At 47.0% G+C, this 19,168-nt stretch overlaps 1 protein-coding gene across 3 annotated transcripts in view; it reads left to right on the forward strand.

The window, feature by feature from the left end:
• CACNA1D (calcium voltage-gated channel subunit alpha1 D) overlaps positions 1–19,168 on the forward strand; it is a 459,890-nt gene that overhangs the window by 270,279 nt on the left and 170,443 nt on the right. For all 3 annotated transcript variants that reach the window (XM_037798311.1, XM_037798303.1, XM_037798296.1), the window contains exon 4: positions 17,454–17,593. In XM_037798311.1, the coding sequence (XP_037654239.1) occupies positions 17,454–17,593 (140 nt within the window). The remainder of the gene's footprint in view (positions 1–17,453; positions 17,594–19,168) is intronic.

The following is a 19,168-nucleotide window of genomic DNA, read 5'->3' on the forward strand; positions in this document are numbered from 1 at the left end:
TCCATTGAAAGGTAGAGGAAGTCGCTGCTTGGAGAATTTAAGTGCTTTGCCTAGGGCCACACAGCTGGGAAGGGACAGAACCAGGATTTGAACATGTTCTTCATTATCTACGCTGCTGCCTGAATGGCATCCTTGTGCTTCCTTAAAAGACTGTTGTTTTGGTAGGACTCCTCAGTCTGCCACAAGAAGGCTGAAGGAAGAATTTATCTCGCTCAGTGAATGAAGACATGAAAACATGCTTTAAAAAGTACAGCCTCCAGCTCTGTAGAGCCTTTCCAGGTTGCGGAGGGACTTTTTTCCTTTGCTGACCACCTCTTCCATAAAGCAGCTGGATGACACAAGCTGTTTCTCTTCCCTCATTTCACTCTGTGAATTATATATGTCCCTTACTCAGGCAGCCATTTTCTCAGCTAAGAGGTGTTCCTGGGCCTGACTGCAAGCAGCCCTGTTCCTACCAGAGGACACATGGGATGCACAGCTTCTCTGGACCCTCCTTGGCCTATAAGCTCCAGTCTTGATTGGGGCCCATGACCCAGGTCTTTAGTTGCCTCCGTGCCGCCCTACCCTGCTCATCTCTGACCTGCTGCCCCGAGCTTAAGGCCTAGAGATGGTATGGTTTCACCTCCTGTCCCGGTTAGTTTTCTTTATGCCTGAGGTGGATCAGGAAAGGTGGGCAGGTTGTTAGGTAGATAAAGTTTGCTAGGCACATTCCCTCCTTTCTATGTCTACTTCCCAGGTATTTGATGTTTCTTTTCCTGCCTTCAGGAGCTCAGTGTGCTAGTGCTGCTCTTTTCCTTTCCCTTTACCTCTCCCTCTCTTGTCTCAGTTTATCTGTCTATTAAAGCAAAGTATCCTTGGATCTCTGGAGTGCCTTCTAGTTTGGGTACTCTGGATCTGTGATTCAAAACCTTCAGTTTGGAGCTCTTCCCCACCCCACTCTGCCTTCTGCCTCCATGCCCCATTGCAAACATTGTGTATTTCTCCTTCTCATACAAACTCCCATCTTGGTCCCACTCCTTTGATCTCTTAGGAAGGGCAGGGAACTAACTCTCTGTCTGAACCTGGCCTGTATCTCTATTTCCTTATCTGGAGATTCAGTTCTTCTAGAAAGCAACCACAGGAAATTTACCTCCATCTCCATCACTTCCTAGATTAGCTCCTTCTGGTCATTGGGTATGCTTCTTGGGTGCTTGACTCTGCACAGAGGGGCTCTTTAATATCTTTTTACTTGAAGTTTTGTGTGGATGAGTGTGTAGGGGATAAGAGTATGTATGACAGTTGATTTTTATCCCCACTGGTGTCCAGTGGTAGGTCCTGATTATTGGCATCTGGAGCTGTATTTTTCAACTTTTTTTTTTACCTTGGCCAACAGTAATAAATACATTTCACTTTTTCATTCCCAAACATATACATATGTGTCATCTGAAATATGAGTTTGATGAAAAAATATATATATTTTTACTAAATACTATGCATCAAGTTTCCTGGGAATGGAATTGCTTGTAGAAAGCTATTGTGAATCCTGAGTTTGGGGAATGGTGGCAAAGCTCTCCCTCTAGTCTCTGGGAGGTGCTAAGAAATGGATAAGGACAAGATGGAACTGGCAAGACTATAAAAGTAATGTTGGGATTGAAGTGGAACTTATTAGATGCTCCCCATCTCAGAGTGGGTTTGCAGATAGTTCTGTTCATTGTTGACTTGAATATTGATTTCTTTTTCTGGGCCACAGTTGGGTGGTGCCTGGTTTTTAAGCCTCCTGATATCTCTTGATTAGTTTCATTTTACTTTCTAATACTAAAGCAGTGGTGACTTATAGACATGGAGTTATGAATGTTCTGAGTAAATATATCAAACACTTTATCTCAATTATAGACTCTACAGTTACGTATTTTAAAACTTGGATTCATAAATTTATTTAGAGAGAAAGTACTATGTACCTTTGTTCCTCAGCACATTCACTGGCTAAAAGTTGTCCATGTATTAGGGTTGTTCATGCCAAAATAATTTTTATGCTGGAGTTTAACATCTCGTGAGGGGATTGCCTCCTGTTCGCCTCTAACCCACATATGCATTCCTTTGCCTTCACAGTAAAGGTACAAGGCTCAGGGATCTGTTTTTTGTTTGTTTGTTTTTTACCTTCTGACTAAAGCTTGTTCTGTCTCTGATAGACCACAGACAGACTTTTGCTGGACAGACCAGCAAAAGGAAGGTGTATGAGCATTTCCCTCAAAGTGGAGTCAGCCCTAACCTGGGGAAGGGCCTACCCCAGGGATTATGTCTGCACTTACCAGTGTTTAGACCTACAGAGTCAGCAGTAAGTTCAGCACATTGTCTTGTATTAACTTAGTAAATATTTGGCATTTACTATGTGCCAGGCACTATGCTGAGTGGTGGCCAGGGAAGTGCAGAGAATTATTTACATGAACACAACAGTAATAGCCAACATTCCATGAGAATTTGCTATGCTCAGACCCTGAGCCATGTGTTTTATACGTGCTGCCTCATTTACACTTAAGAACAAACCTGGGCAGTTTCTGCTCTTACTCTTATTTAAAATGAATAATCATTGGTGAGGAGGGGTAAGGTCATTTTGCCCAAGTCCACACAGCCAGTAAGTGACCCTTTGCCTCCACTGTTCAAGGTAAAAGTGCTTCCTGGCACAGTGACTACCTTGTGGTAGCAGCTCAGCAAATGTCTTCAAATGGGAGCAGCCTTGTCCACAGGGTACAGATACATTTACAGTTAGTGGCTATGACTGGGTGACTCCACCTCCAAGGTGCATCCTCAGGTTGCTCAGTGGAAGGTGGCTAGATGACTCTGACTGACTTTCCTTCAAGTGGCTGAGATCATCTTTGTCTGATTTAGGTGAAACAACTTAGAATCCCAGGGGCAATTTGACAGGTATGGGATTAGGGTGGAGATGTGGCTTTTCCCATCAGGTGGACATAGTCAGATCTCTTTAAACCAGAGGGCGCTATTGCTGTTCTTAATTGTTCCTGTTGACTGTGGCCAGAAATAGCTCAATGTTTGTGAGGCTCATATATGAAATGTAAATAATAATCCCTTCTCTGCCTATTTTATACTGTAGCTTGGATAATCAAATGAGATAAGAGATTTGGAAGTGTTTCATTAAGCCCGTGTGCTGTATGCAGGTGTGCAAGTAGATTTATAGGAATTAGTGAGCATCAGGGAAAAAAATGAGGTTTCATTTATAATTCAGATGTTAGTGAGTTTAACCACATACAGATTTGTAAAGCTTTCCTTTAAATCTGTTAGTGAAGAAAAGGAATAATTCCTTTCTTGTCAAAATGAAAATGTTTGACTTACCCAGTTCCTGCCATTTGGAAATGATTGCTCATTTCTCATTTTTCAGCCAAGGAGATAGACGTGTTGGAACATTTGGCTACGATGATGGGTATTTGGTATTTGTTACATAACATGAGTCCTATAGATTCCCAGGAAGACAGCATGCTACTTTGACCATCCCCATGCAGAATGACATCATCTGATTGTTATCCAACTTGACCTTAGCTATCAGGATGAGATAAAAAAGCCTGACATGGTTTAGGGAGAGAGTGTAACTGTAACTCTCAGTAGGAGAAGGTGAAATGAAATTCTGGCCTTGGTCTTATAACTGCTGTTAGTGCTCCCTCATGGTGAGACAAGATCTCTGGCCCAGGTATATAGAAATGCAGCCTTGAGAACATAGCATTGTTGTTCCTTTTGTGTGGATGGTGGCATCTTGGTATTTATTGAGGCTGAGTTCTCTACTTGGTACTGAGAGAGGATCCTGCAAAGGCAGATTGAAGTGATACCTGCCCTCAAGGCACTGACTGTCTGCAAATAATGCAAGTCAACATATCAGTATGTTCATTTTCCCTACTAGACTAAGAGATTCTAAAAAGAAATGGTAACATGACCTTCTTTATTCTCTTTCATGTCCTTGTACATAGTTGGTACTCAACAAGTGTTTGCTAGTATAATTTACTTTCATGATTGAATGCCAGTACATGTGGGACAACTTTTAACTCTGGGATGGCAAACAGTTTCAACTCATATACCATCTCCAGTAGATGGGTGATGCCTGACTGGAGCACCATGGGAGGCTATATTAGAGCACAGAGGAAAAGAGTGTTGACTGATGCCTGGTGAATGAGGTCTGCTACAGGGATGGGTGGGGAGCAGAGGCAACAGACATGTGGTGACCATTTGTCTACTCTGCTAAGCGCATCATGCGTTTAAAAGAGGAGGAAAAATAGTGCTTAGAGGAAATGAAATTCTTTACTTTTCCCTTAAAGGGTGGAACAGGATTTAGATAAACAGAGAGAAGAATTTTCAGTCATGGAAAAGAGCAATCACAAAAACCAGAGGTTCCAGTGAATATGGTGTATGTGGGGACATTGTGGGAACTGATGATGGAGTGGAGTGGAGGAAGGTGTGGAGAAGGAAGGGAAACAGGGCAGTGGTCTTATACATGGTGGGACTATAACAGACATTAGCTGGTTGTTAGTGGGTAGAATGTAGACAGATTGTAGAGGTCCATGAGGATTCCATACGGAGGAATTTAGATATGATACAGTTCTGTGCTTTCAAGGAAGCTTTCCCAAATGCTCCAGGCACAATTAATTTCTCCATTTCCCCACAAGAGATTCCCAGTACTCTGCTTTCACTTTGATAGTTGTCTGCTGCATCTTGAAATTTTTGTTTATACATCTACCATTCCCCTGAGGACATGAACAGTGACTGAGTCATCTTTGAATCCCTGGTGCTTAGGACTGTGCCTGGTAGAGTAGATACCCAGTAAATGTTACTGAATTAAATTGACATGGGGTATCCAAAGTGTCAAGCAAGATGGACAGTGCTTTAGAGGTAAAGATGGGTAAAGAAAGAGATTACTACCAACCATAAAATGCACCCATTCCAAGGGAATTGACATTCCTATGTCCCCAGCATGAGGAAGATGGGAAGCAAGACAAGTCCAAAGAATCAAATGTACAAGACTATGTGGAACACAGGAACCCAACTGCATTTGAAGATAGCAACAGAAAATAGGATGAAAAGAGTAAATTTGGAAAACTGAGCCTAGATGAATTCCCAGAGTCAGTGACTTGTAGGGCTAATGGGTCTTAGGCATAAGGTATCATAGCTGAGCCGGAGGGTCAAGGGGAATCATCAAAGGAGTTGAATCTCTTGAGAATTTAGGAGCCTGAAGAATCTCCTAAATGATTCAACTTTTTCGAAAAGCAGAGGGATCCTACAGACCCAGTGTATTAGCTAGGGCTCTTTTGGTTGCAGTTGACCAAAAACCCAATGCATACTGGTTTGATTTATTGCCTTTTGTACCTGAAAAAATCCAAGTTGGGGCGAGATTTTGGCCTCAGGTTCAGCTTGATTTAATGACTCCTTCAGTGTCATCAGGGCCAAGTGCTTGCCTCTGTCTGGATTTGTTTGACTGTCTCTGTCTCATTCTCTCCCCGTGTGTTGGGCTTGGCTTGCCTTGGTGTTGACCCTTCCCCTCCATGTCCCCCCTGGATACTTATAGTCTCTCAGACTTAACTCCAGCCAATGACAGAACTTCTTATCTTGTTGCTGAAATGAAAATCTCAGGATTAGCTCTCATTGACCCTGTTTGGCCGGGGTTGGGTCATATGCCTGTCCCAGAAACAGTAACCTAGGCCACATGCCTACTCCTGTAGCCTCTGGACTAACTGTAGGAAAGGAGCACCTGGAGTAAAATCAGGGTGCTGTTGATCTGGGAGTTGCGCTTGCTGGCAAAAGCCATAGTTACCCACCCCACCCCAGCTGACTGCTTTAGCCTTGGCAACAAAGCAGCACCTGCCTCTACTCTGCTGGTGAGTGAGGAGGCTACACCCAGAGGCTATTCTGTGACCCAAACCAGAGAGAGTTCCTTGTCAGACTCTTAGGCCCCAGGAATGATGCTGTCCCACTTCCCTCAGACTGGATGTCTTTGACACTGGTCTCCACGGAGCCATCAGCCAGGACACCCTTGTCCTCTTCCATTTGTCATCTCTAGGCATGTTCTGAATGACATGCTGGGTGGAGGTCCTGCCCTGCCTGGGTGGTCACTGGAGTCACTGAACTAATGTGAGATCTCAGGAGAAACTGTCTTGGAGAAGCTCCAGGTCCTCCTACTAGGACTGTGCTCACAGAGAAGGGAGTTGTTTATTTCACAGGGTCTGGGAGAGCTGTCTTGCCTCTGTGTCCTCGTTCAGGGTGAGCCTTCATGCTGCAGTGATGATCCTTTGATTGTAAAATGTTTTACAGTTTGCAGAGCTCTTTCCAACCTTTTCCTTAATCTTTTTGTTGCCATACCTTTGGTGGGCAAAGCAAAGATGATTATGTTTTATAGATGAGGAAACTGAGAATCAGAAGGACTAAATGACTCAGTAAGGTCACATTGCTCTGGAGACTAGAATTTGATTGAGGGGACACAAATACCATCTAAAATTTGTACTTTTAAAACAAACGAAGAAAAATGAAGGCAAATTGACTCTTCTAGCCAGTTTCTTCTTATAAATCTGATGTTAAACTATCCATTGGAGGCCCTCTAAGTACATGCTTCATTAATACCTGCAGGGGAAAAGAATTACCTCTGTTTATGTCCGCACAGCTCTGAGCCTAGGCCTTCCTACTGGTCACCCTCCCATGGTTTACCCACCAGGGTTTTACTAGAAGTTGAATTGGTTTATTGAAGCTATGAATAGTAACCCCATGGTTCCCTGAAGTTACCTCCTAAAATGTGTAAAGCAGCAAGTGGGAGGGTCCCTCAGTAAGCCTGGTCTGAATGTGCCACTCTGCAGTGACCTCAGGTGGCCCGGCCACTTGAAGAATCAGCAGCTGCTCCTGCCCTCTTGCTTCTCTTGGATGGATGTCTTATCCGGGGATCTCTGGGCCCTTCCAGAACCTCGCCTGTGTGTTTGTTTTGTGTATGGACTTTGCTCTTCAGGTCATTGAGAATTGTAATTTTACAGCTGAAAGAGATCATCTGGTTCATTTTATAAATGAGAACTGGAGGCTAAGCACAGCACATGAGGCCCTTCGTGGTCTCCTCCTAGTCTGCCCCTGCAGCGTCACCTCTCTTTTCTCACCCATCCCTCACATCTTGTGCTCCATCCACCACAGACCTCTCATCACCTTTGAATAGCCAGCCTTTGTGTGTGAGCCTCTCTCTGGCCAGAGTACCCCGTCCCACCTTCTTGAGCAGGGAGGGATGAGTTAGAGAGTAGGATGTCTACCGTAGGAGGCTTTTCCCTGGCATTTAATCATGGAAGTTTTCTGGGAACAGGGCAAAATCAAGGCAGCCCTTTTATTATGGAACTCCTTAGCTGGAAAGGACATTCAATAATGTTTGGTTAAAAACTTTCATTTGATGCTTTTACTTAATGATTTATGAATATGAGTATTTATTTTTATGACAGATCTTGGGAATACAATGATACATGAAATAGAAATGGTCTCTGAGAGAAATTATCATTTATTGGTCGAGACACATATTAAAGAGCTAACTTGAAAAACTTAACATTTCCATTGTGAATGGGTCTATGTTGACAACATATAACAGCATACCCTAATTTTGTTTGGGAGGTTTTGTTCTCGAAGAGTAAGTAGAACTTTGCCTGATGAAAACTAAGGCGGGAGCAACAATTCTGGAAAGAGAGATGGGTTCCACTGAGGCCCAGAATGAATCAGTGGCTGAACTGGGGCTAGCAGAAAACAGATATTATGGCTCCAAGCCCTGTGTGCTTTCCATTCAACCATGGTGTGCTTGTTTTCAACCCCGTGTCACAGAATCGTGTGCTTAACTATATGAAGAGGGATGCTTACGTACATGGGGCAGGATGCTAGGTGGGTGAAGCAGGTGGCAGAGGCATGGAGGCGGGAAAGCTTCCGGCATGTGTGTGGTGCCCCAGGTTGGCCCATAACCTGGAGTGGAGGGCTGTCACGGAAGAGAAGTGGAAAAGTTGGCAGAGGAAGCTACAGGACCTTAACCAGGGGGCTGAAGTTGGGATTGAAAGAGATGGCCAGGTGATATGTTAAGATCAGCTATTGTCCCAGCAGTTTGAGTATTTATTTATTTCCAGGCTTATTCTAGAAAGGATTTAAGGCAACTTAGAAAGATACATACCAAACTCTTTTGCTTTCTGATACATATACTATAATCACAAACCTCAGGTTTTTTATAGCTCCTTTTTATGTCTAGCTTTGTTGCTTTATTCCCTCTCTTTTTTTCTTCCCTACCTCCTGTTAGCACCTACCGAGTACCTTATGTATGCTGACGTGGTGTTAGATGCTGTGATTGCAAAGACTAGTGATCCCTACTGACAGGGAGCCTCGGATGAAGGGTTTTGGTACCACACAGAAGGGATGTATGAGGAGATGGGTAGGTGGGAGGAGAACAGCTACTGCCAGGATATAAGCCAGAAAAGCCTTTCCAAGACTTGGGGCTGTGTGGGTGGATGAGCAAAAGCAAAGAGGTGAGTCTTACTTGACTGCATCAAGACCTTCCGACAGCAGGCTGAGAGCTCTGTAAGAGTAGGGATGAGGTTCTGCCAAGGAGGATCCAGATGCTCAGTGATGGATGGGTGGGTGGATGGATACATAGATAGATAGGCAGGTGGACATTCATACCATAGCACTAGTAAAAGGATCACTGAGAATAGAAAGGAGAGAACCAAGTACAATTAAGGATCCTAGCTTCTCCCACCCCTTGCCAGTTGATGGGGGTTTCTGTTTCTCAAGGTTGTAGATAGAGTGAACTGTTGGTTTTTAGATTCTTGTTTGGTGAAATTTTAGTTTTTTAAAGAAGATAAATCAGGTTTCAGAATTAGATCTCGAGCCTTTGTTTCTCTGGTGGCTTGAGGCCTTGTGGGCTCCTTTCATCCATACATAGATCTCTGTTAGGAGGAATTGATGGTTACTTAAAAGGAGGCTTGCTGGCCCTGCCAACCCAGGCTTTGCTGCCAGTGAGAAGAAATCCCTGCTGGTGGGTGGGTGCCAGCAGCACATGGCTCTGGCTTGGCAAATGGAGTGAGATTGGGAGGCAGGAATCATTTACTCTTTTTATTTAGACTGGGGTGGAGCTTTTAAAGTACAGCCCATGTCCTGGACTCATATAGATGGGATTCCTCATTTCACATCTGGTTCTTGAGGGTTCCTGCTTGCCTCTCCTCCTGCCATCTCATTCTTTCATCCTTGCCATTGTTTCTTCCTCTTTGCTCTTGTCCATCCTGGCCACAAACATAGGTGTCTTTCCTATGCCCCATCTCACCTGGCTCTTTCGGCTGGGTGCACAGTTCCACCTTGCTCAGTTAGCAACCTTTCTTTTTGGCTGTGTTTTCAAATTACTAACTCCACATTCTTTTCTCAAATGAACAATCCTTTTGTAAAGCAAACCATTACCTTCACTTCCCCTGATTATGTTGTTTTGTAAGATTTTTCTAAACCCTACATTTGCTTAATGTGGAAGTATACTTGTTTCATAGAAGTCCTTTTTGATGGCAGCACTGGGGAATAGGATGGCACTGGCTTCTAGGCAAACTAGTCTGTTCTGCTATACAGACAGCGATTGTTCAATTTGTATTGTGGTAGAATCTTGTAATAAAGAATCACATTAAAGAAAGGTTTATTTTTCATGTAATCAATTCCATCAAGTAATTCACTAAGGAGTCTGGAAAGAGAAACCAAATTTTTAAAAAGGAAGAAGAGGGCAAGAAGTGGAGAGGGAGAGTGATCGAAGAACCCTAAACAATTCAGTTATACTAATGGCCCTTGTATTCTTATGGCAAAATTACATATAAATAAATGCCAAAGAGGAAAAACAAGCTGTGTTTGGTAGGTGTACTCTCTGTTCTCTGCCTTGTTTTTCTGCTGTGAAGTATAGTGTCATTGTGACATAGGGATGTAACTGCTATGAATATTAAAGGCAGTATACACCTTTTTTTTTTCTGGCTGGCTAGTAAATAAAGCAGAAGGGATAAAAAAGGAAAGAGGAATTGTAAAGTCACTGTGCGGCTTTTAGCTTATCTGGTTCCCTTAGAACTCTCAGTCTCAAAACCATATTGACTATCCACATTTGGTGATCAGGGTCTAATCTGAGCACAGTGGATTGGTATTTTTAGGGACTTTTGCTTCCTGTTAAAGTAACAGGATTACTTTTTGTTTTACCTTTCGAAGTTAGTGTCACTGCCCCAGTGAAGCCTCCCTGGATCTCTCATCCCCATTCCTTCAGCATATCCACAGTAGTGTCACTATATGGTTATTCATCCAACAGATGGTTATTGTGTGCCTACTCTGTGGGAGCACTCCATTTGGGGGTATGGCAGTGGTCCGGAAGACAGAGCCCTGCTCTGGTGAAACTTACAGAGAACAGAGAAGTTAAACAAAGGATTCTTGTAGGTCTGTTGTGTGGTATAAAAGGGCCACACCCACTGCTCTTGAAGCATTTCACATGGCCTCTCTACCCAGCCTGAAGGGCGTGACTGTTGAAGGGAGTGGTGTGGTGGCCAAGGGACATCTTGGCAGCCAGGTGAGGTTCTGGGGTCAGAGGAGGAACAAGGCCGAGACCACGACCTGACTGAAGGTCTGAAGGAGGCATGAGTATAAAGGTTGGGGATGGGCAAGGCTTTTAAAATCATAAATGCTTTTACTCTGGCTAAATCACACCAAAAAAAGAGATTATTAGATAGCTATGAGAGTGTACTTGGGATCAAAGGGAGCTCTGGAGGGTAGGTTTAGAAGTGACAGGAACCAAGATAGCTCTGGTATCTGATGACCTTGTGTTTTGAGCCTGACCAGTGGGGAGTGGAGAATGGGGGTGGAGGCTGGGATAGACCGGAATGGTTAAATGGCTGCCCTGGTGTTGGAGAGGAAAGGTCAGATGGAGAGGGTCAGCCTGGCATACTTCAGGACCCGAGTGGTGGCACTCTGGCAGCAGAGGGCTAGAGCTCCGGGGTGGCTTAAGCAGAAGTGAAATTTAAAGCTAAAGGGCTTCGGAACTGCTGCAAGCAAAGAGCAGGTGACGATTTTGCAGGGGTTCAGGCTGTGGAAATCATCCTAAAATGCTTATTTTTAAAAGTGTGTTGTCTTCAGAAACTTAAGTTTCCTTAAACAAAAAACCACACGAATTTGTGTTTATAAAAACATGTCTACAATAGTAGTCACATACAACACAGCAACATCCCCTCTTCTATTTTGGTAATCATTTGTGAAAAGGAAGGGCATGGAGAGACATGGACTAATCACTTTGGCATCTTTCGAGGGCTAAAAACACAGAATTGTTCTTTGTCAGTTACTTCCTTTGGTACTCTTAGGACGTCCTCTGTGTGTACATTTGAACTGCCTCCCAGTCTACTGGACAGGGTCCATAGTGAGGACGTTTTTCTAATTCTAGCTCCTGGTAAAGTGCCTGTCATGCAGAAGAGGTGTTCACTAGTTGAAGGTTGACATACCCACTTGGACTGAATGAAGGTTGACATAGCTGAATAGGCGGGGTTCTGGGTGGTTCGGGGGATAAGAGAGGAAGGCGAAACGGGTTTTGGAGGCGTCAGTAAAGACGGTAGTGGCACCCAGGATGGGTGCAGAGGAGGGGAAAGGGTGGAAGGGGCTGCGGAAGGGAAGCTTGGCGAGCCCCTGTAACAGTCGATGGCTAGGATAGTGGCAGCTGAATTCCCCATGAAATCCTTCTAAAAGGATTTGCATGTCCGGGTTATCACGTATAAGCAGGCGGGTTTGGCCTGCATCCAGGGGCCAAACAATTTTTTCCGGCGGCGCTCCAAATACATGAACAGCCAGGGTGACTAGATCTGAAGCTAGGCTGATCCAGAGCCGCACTGCGGGGCAGATTTTCCTAAGCCGGCTTTTAGCGGGGTGCGCCCAAAGTAGAGGGCCATCTTGCCACAGGCAGCCCATGGGTGTTCCGGGTGTAGGAAGGATGAGTGCCATAAGATTGCCCCCTCTAGTGCTGAACCTGTTGAGACAGCAGGCGGCGAGCGCCTTGTTAATGGTGGCAATGGCTTCCTTTGCCTCCTGGGTGAGCTTAATGCGCCGGGAGACTGCTAGCGGCGGGGCTTCTGGGACACTTAGCAGCATAAAGAGTGGTTGGAGCTGCGCGGTGGTGATCGGCAACGCAGAGCGGAGCCAATTGATTTGACCGCAGAGCTGTTGGAGCTCAGTGATGGTGACCCGATCTGGTATGTCTAGCTGGGGAGCGGACGGGGCAATGGTTTTATCAATGCTAAACCCTAAGAAGGCTAATGGCGGCACAATCTGAACCTTTTTGGGCTGAACCGTAAGGCCGAGGTCAGCTAAATTAGTGGTGAGGTCTCTGAGGATTAGAGGAAGCGCCTCGGCGTCCTCAGAGGCCACCAAGATGTCATCCATGTAATGGATGAGCATGGCCCGCTTTCGCAGGGGGGCCACTGCGTGATTAACATACATTTGGCAGATGGCCGGACTGTTACGCATCCCTTGAGGGAGGACTTTCCATTGGTACCTGCTAGCCGCGCCCGCGTGATTGGGGACGGGGACTGTAAAGGCAAAGCGAGGGCGGTCTCACTCATGTAGCTGGATGGAAAAGAAACAGTCTTTGATGTCAATGGTGGCTACATGATAGTGAGCCGGGATGGCCACCGGATGGGGGAGGCCAGGCTGCGGGGAACCCATGGGAAGAATATGCTTATTGATCTCCCGCAGATCATGGAGGAGCCTAAATTTTCCTGTGGCTTTTTTATGAATAACAAACACTGGCGAATTATAGGGACTAGTAGAAGGTTCTATGTGGCTTGCGTCCAATTGTTCTTGAACAAGGGCTTGGAGTGCAACTAATTTGTGCGTGGGAAGGGGCCACTGCTCCACCCATATAGGTTCCTCAGTATCCCACTGCAGAGGAACGGGCGCTGGAGGTGTTAAACGAGCAGTGGCGCACATTATTGGGGGGGCTGCGTGGTAAGCACTGCCCCAGAGGCGGCGAGGATATCACGGCCCCATAAAATTTGGTCTATGGTGTGTAGGAACAACGGGTGGAAGGTGCCTGAGTGGCCTTCTTCATCCTCCCACTTAATGGGTCCCATGGCCTGAAGAGAAGTGGAGGTACCGGTGGCTCCTACTACCGAGGGACCATCGAGAACCATGCACATGGTGGCATACTGAGCGGGCATGCAAGAGACTTCTGCCCCTGAATCGAGCGTGCCCGTGTACCATTGCCCCCCTATTTTTACATGCCACTGGTACGGGCAATCCCCCCTAGGGGAGGAAGGATGACAATGGTAGGGGCACTCGGGAAGTCCTTTGGGGCCACCATTGTGGTCCCCGGTGGGATGATTAGTTTCATTAGAACCGGCTGGGACGCTGCCTCTTAGGGGCGGGGCTGAGGCTTGCCCCGCCTGGAGTTTAAAGCTTGCTCAGCGCCTTGGTGCTGACCCTGACTGGGGCGGAGGGGTTTGGGGTTAGATTTGCAATCGCGCGCCCAGTGATAGCCACGCTGACAGCGTGGGCAAGGAGTGGGAGGGGGGCGCCCATTGTGCGGCATGAAAGTTGGGCGGTTGACCTCCGCATTGGGGCACTCCCGGGCAAAATGGCCGCTCTGCCCGCACTTGAAGCAACCGGCGGTGGCGGCTAAGGCGGCCGTGACAGCGCCAGAGACAGCCTGGGCTAGGGACGCAGCAGCTGGGTCAAAGGCGCTGCAGGCAAGTACCCAATTGTGTATGCTCTTCTCCCGCAAGGGAAGGATAGCCTGCTTGCAAGGGGGACTGGCTCCCTCGAGAATGAGTTCTCGAGCGAGGGCCAGTTGGGCCTGGGGATCACCAACCTTTCGAGCGCAGGTTTCTTCGACCCTGGAGACAAAGGTGGCGAAAGGCTCACTCGGCTCCTGGAGGAGCTTGGTGAATTTATTAGGCCGACAGGCGGAGCAGTTGGCAAACGCCCGTAAGGCAGTTCCCCGAAGGATAGGCCAAAAGGTGGCGGGTGCATTGATATAAGCGGATGCTTGTATAAACGCTCCCGTGCCCAAGTAAGCCTCGGGGGGATGAATGGCCCCAGTGGCTGCGTCTTGCTCGCTCTGCCTAGCTGCTTCTGCCTGGAAGTGGGCACGCCAATCAACGAACTGGCCGGGGCCAAGGATGGTATGGGCAAGCGAGGCCCAGTCTTGGGGGAGGCAAAAGTCCATGGCGATATCCTGCAGTATTTGAGAAGCATATGGGCTACCTAATCCGTCCTCCTTGACGGCCCTGCGAAGTTGCTTGATAGTGTCTGAGTCAATGGGATACCAGTCGTACGGTTTTTGCAGTGTGGGGGTAATGTTAAGGGGAAAGCAGCGAAAAGCGCGAGGGAAAGGAGGACGTGCTTGCAGAGGGCCTGGCACGGGAGTGGGGGCAGGGGCAGCGTTGCCCCAAGGGTTGCCTTGAGGTGTAGAAGGCAGCCAGGGGTTGTTTGCCGGTGGGGCGGGAGGGGCGGCGGCAGCCGCCGGCAGCGGCTCTAAGGGGGAGAGGAAGGCGGGTTGTGAGTGGGGGGTGGGTGTGGGTTGCAGCGGCGCCATCCAAGAGTTCGCCGAAGGGGGAAGCGGAAGCGGGGGGCCCCAAGTGTTGCAAGATGGCGGCGCGGTGAGCGTAGCTAAGGCATAAGATGGCGGGTTAGCTCCATCCTGTGGAAGGGCGGGTAAAGCGCATGCGGTTTCCGGCCCGGCTCAGGGCTGACGTCATTGTTAGAGCACTTCCTCCCTTCGATGGAAGAAGAAGGAGGAAGTTCGCCATCTTGGCGAGACTCGGTATTGTTTCGTTTTTGGGGGGTGACTTCGAGCGCGTTGTTAATCTGCTCGACTAAGGATTCTGTGTCCGAATCGTGGTCCACATTGGTCTCACTGTCCGAATCTGTCGATTGAATTGACAGGGCCTCCTTGGATTTAATGGGGCCTCGATCAGGGGGGAGGGAGCCTTGAAGGCAGGAGCGGACGGTTATTAAGGTGGGGAGCAAGCCGGGAGGGAAGCGCTTGCTTTCATGTTCCATGGCGTTGGTGACCCGATCAATAAGGCGATCATAAGTGACGGGGTCCCAAAGATGGCAAGTGGTGAGCCATGGGTTAAAGGGCAGCAGGAGGTCCCAGTATACTTGCAGCTGCCAGACAGACACCTTGCAACGATGTGTGTCCAGAAGACCCGCCAGAGCGCGAACTTGAGGCGCTTGGCGTGCGGATAGACGATTACCCATAGCGGAGGGGAAGGGGGGGGGGTCGTCTACCGAGCAAGGAGAATGAGGTAAACCGTGGCCGCGAGGCCGAAGGAGACGGCGAGAACAGAAAGCAGGACTCTCTGGTAACGGGAACAGTCTGGGGGGGCGGTCGCGGCGAGGCACACTGCGCTGAACAGAGAAACGAAGACACAGAGGACTACACCAAAGTAATGAAGGGGTAGAGGGAGAGTGTTAGTAGGAATGGGGGTCATAGAGAGAGAAGACGAGAGGTAGTCGGGGGCAATAGTATTTGTAGCCGGGATAATTCGGTAAGGGAGAGGCGGCTCCGGGCGCGGAGCGGCGAGGGAGAGGCGGCCCTTACCTTGCAGGCGAGGGGAAGGGGAGATGGAGAGGCGTCCGGGCGAGCGGGCGATTTGCTGGACCGTCGTGTGGAGAGGGGACGAGTAGAGCCTCACACGGGGCACCAGTTGCGGTCGCAGCTAAAGGCGGGGCAGCCACGGAACCCTCTGCGTTCAGCGTTGCTTGAGGGGTACCGGCGGCAGCTCTTCTCGGAGGCGAGGGTGAGGCGGGGGACTTGGCCGAGTCCCCGGCGGAGGCGTGCAAGGTGTGGAGGGCGGCGAGAGGGAGACGCGAGACACCCTTCCTTTGGCGTGGTAGAACAAAAGAAGCCTTTATTCAGGGGTGAGCACAAGTTATATAAGGTGGCATAGAGGGCGGGGTTGGTGTAGGGGCATGGGGCCCTTACATGGTAATGCTGAGGGGATAAAGGCTAGGATTGGTTGAGAGGGCGTGGAGGTCGTTTGCAATAGGGCGGGAGTTGCTCTGGCAACGGTGTATGCGCACTGGCGGTGGCGGGAGTTGCTTTGGCAACGGGGAGGGCGGGCAAGATAAAGGGGGCGGTTTCTCCTGGCAAGCCTTCCCTAACGGTTGTATTTTGGGTAAGGGAGATGGGGCCTGCGACCGGCTTCACTTTCTCAGATCCGGGGGGCTGTGGAGGGTAATACTGCCCGTGCCCACTACCCTCCCTAGGGGCTGGCCAGGTCCCCTAGCCCGGGTCCGCCAAGTTGGAACCTATCACCAGTACCCGCAACTAGTTCTTCCTGAGCCAAACATATTTGACCCCTTGTACTATGCATCTTAATAAGTGAATTCTGTGCCTTCCATTTCCCTGAAGTATTGGTAACTTTTCTCAGGTACTACAGAGTAGAATTAATGTTAATATTAATTAATTAATACCAGTAGAGGACTTTCTGCCCCATACCATATTGGTTTTCATTTTGTTATTATTTAAGTAGTTTCTTGCCAGGGAATTCTCCTTGTGAAATTAATTACATACCCAGCCAGTCCATATTTCTATTGAAACTGGGGCTTTAAAGAAACCTTTACAAAAGAGAAAAGAGTCAGAATTTTTAGACTGCTGATTGATGTGTATTCCATAGCTCATGGAGTTGCATGAGGCAGAACTGGAAAGGTTCTAAAACTCATGTAGCCTGGGGGTCCGCACCTCAGAGGTGGATGGCAATCAGACGGAGATGGCTGCTAGGACTTCTCAGGAGAAAGATATTGGGGCTGAGGCCAGGTCCCTAGGAAAGTGCATGGTGACCAGGCAGTAGTCCTGGCCATGGAGAGGTGGCATGACAGCAAGCAGGCAATGTGTTCACCATACTGAATTCATCCTCTTACTGTATGGATAAGGAAATTTATATCTAGAGGAAGGGAGGGACTTGCCCAGGGTCACCCAGCTGCTCAGTGACAAAGCTGACTCTAACTTAAACCCAAGAGGAGGAGAGGGCCAAAACAGATGCATCTTCATTTCTTCCAAAGGACATTCTGCTCAGAGCTGCCGTTGGAATCTGTGTTGCAGCGTTGTGCTTTTCTGGGCCTGATTTGGCAATCTCAGGAGGAAAACATATTGCGTTTTGCAAATGTGTGCAAATAACAAACATGTCCATTATGTCCTAGGCAGATTCATTGCACATGCATCAGAGCAGGTGACAAAATGCCATCATGCAGCCTGGAATGAAAAGTGTTTCATACTTAGTTGCTTATGAGAAATTCCGTTTTAGAATTAAAATGCCTTCCTGGCCCAGGTGCAGTATAATTGTTCGTTTTCCATGATAAAACTTTGCTTGAAGAAAAATGCTTAGATCTCTGAGATGTTGATTCTAATCCTTGTCTCTTTTCCTTTCTTCTTTTTCCTCCTTTTGTTTGTTTGTTTGTTTGTTTGTTTGTTTCATTGTTTCTCTTCACAGGAAAAAGTAGAATATGCCTTCCTGATTATTTTTACAGTCGAGACATTTTTGAAGATTATAGCCTATGGATTATTGCTACATCCTAATGCTTATGTTAGGAATGGATGGAATTTACTGGATTTTGTTATAGTAATAGTAGGGTAAGTGCCTTCTATTTTGGGGAAATGGTTATTTGGAAAATGGGAGGCAGGGGAAAACAGATAACACAGAATTTGAGGAAATACGGCTATTCTTTTATGCTCATGATCACAGTAAGAACCTGTCAGGAGTTCTTTTAAGACCAGTGATGCTGCTATTAATCTCTAGGCAGCAACTGGTTTGAAATTCTCTCAGTATTGTTATTCCCCTTTTCAGTAATGTGCTTAGAGCTCCACAAATAGGCCAGGTCTGCCACTGATAAGAGTCAAATCAGCAAGGCTTCCACTACTTATCACCCTGTTAAGTGGAAGGAAGGGAGGAAGGAAAGGAAGGAACAGAAGGGACACAAGGGGAGGAAGGGGAGGGAGGGAGGGGGGAAGGAAGGAAAAAAGGAAAGAAGGAAGGAAAGAAAAAGTAATAAAGCCTTTATAACAGTGTACTCTGCTATTTAACATCCCTTGAGCAAGGCTATAAATTTTTCCTGCTGACTTGTGGGGAAAATATCTGGCATGCTACTATCCCGTTTTAAATAACAAAAACAGTGTCTGAATAATGCCAGCTATCTGGCATGTAACCAAATAAGCCAGAAAAATTTAAAGAAGCGGGCATTTTTCTGAAATCTGTCCAAGGGAGGAAACATTAGTTAAAGGACAATGTTAAAATTAAAAGTGGGAGCCTGTGTTGTTCTGGTCCTTTCACACCTGAAAATATTGCCAGCAAGAGAAAAATGAATCATTGTCAGCAGAATGCTGGGTCTTTGGGTCATATACTTACTTAGGAAGTTAATATATTTATCTCTTCACTGAGTCTTAGTTACCTCAGCTGTAAAGTAAGTTGCTCCTAAAATTATGTTTGTTCCTGTAGGGAGAGATTGTTAAATGACCTGTTTGCATCTCCATGACTTTGTTCAACTGCCTTTATAGTTGAGCAAGGTGATTATGCATCCTATGGCTTTTCACGGGAGAGTAATATTGCTAGATATTGGGAGAGTGGGATCAATTTGGGATCCTTCCATTTCAACCTAGAAAGTTAAAATGGGATCCAAAGTAGTGGTCCAGAGAGTGGAATAATTACATTTACAGGAAAAAAACTTAGCTTTCACAAAACCCACCTCAGTACATTACTTAGAATTAATGCAAGGACAGTACAGCTGAAGTGAATAGGTGGCAGATATGTGCCAAATTCAGTTGCCTTCCTGTATTTGGTGAACTCTATCCAGAATGGCAAACAAGACTTGCAGAGCTCTTCATTCTGGAATAATCTTTCTGTGCCTCACTTAACCCTGGACTTTCTAGTCAGCTAGAGAGTGGAGATGCTTAGTTCCATTTCTTTTGCCCTAACCCTGCATCACCCCAGCTTTTTTCCTAGAGGCACTTTGCAAACTACAGCCCAGCACAAGGATGGGGAACCAAGCAGAACATAGTGTTCTCACTGAATTGAGGAGATAGAGAAAAGAGTTCAGGGAGGCTGAGGTGGCTGAAATTTGAGAGGCAGCATATGGGAAAGCAGGGAGCTACACAGAAAAAGCACTCCATGACTATGTCTTAGGGTCCTCTTGAATTTGGGCTGAAGACTAA

Source organism: Choloepus didactylus, chromosome 1 (genome assembly GCF_015220235.1).
Source record: "Choloepus didactylus isolate mChoDid1 chromosome 1, mChoDid1.pri, whole genome shotgun sequence".
NCBI lineage: Eukaryota > Metazoa > Chordata > Mammalia > Pilosa > Megalonychidae > Choloepus > Choloepus didactylus.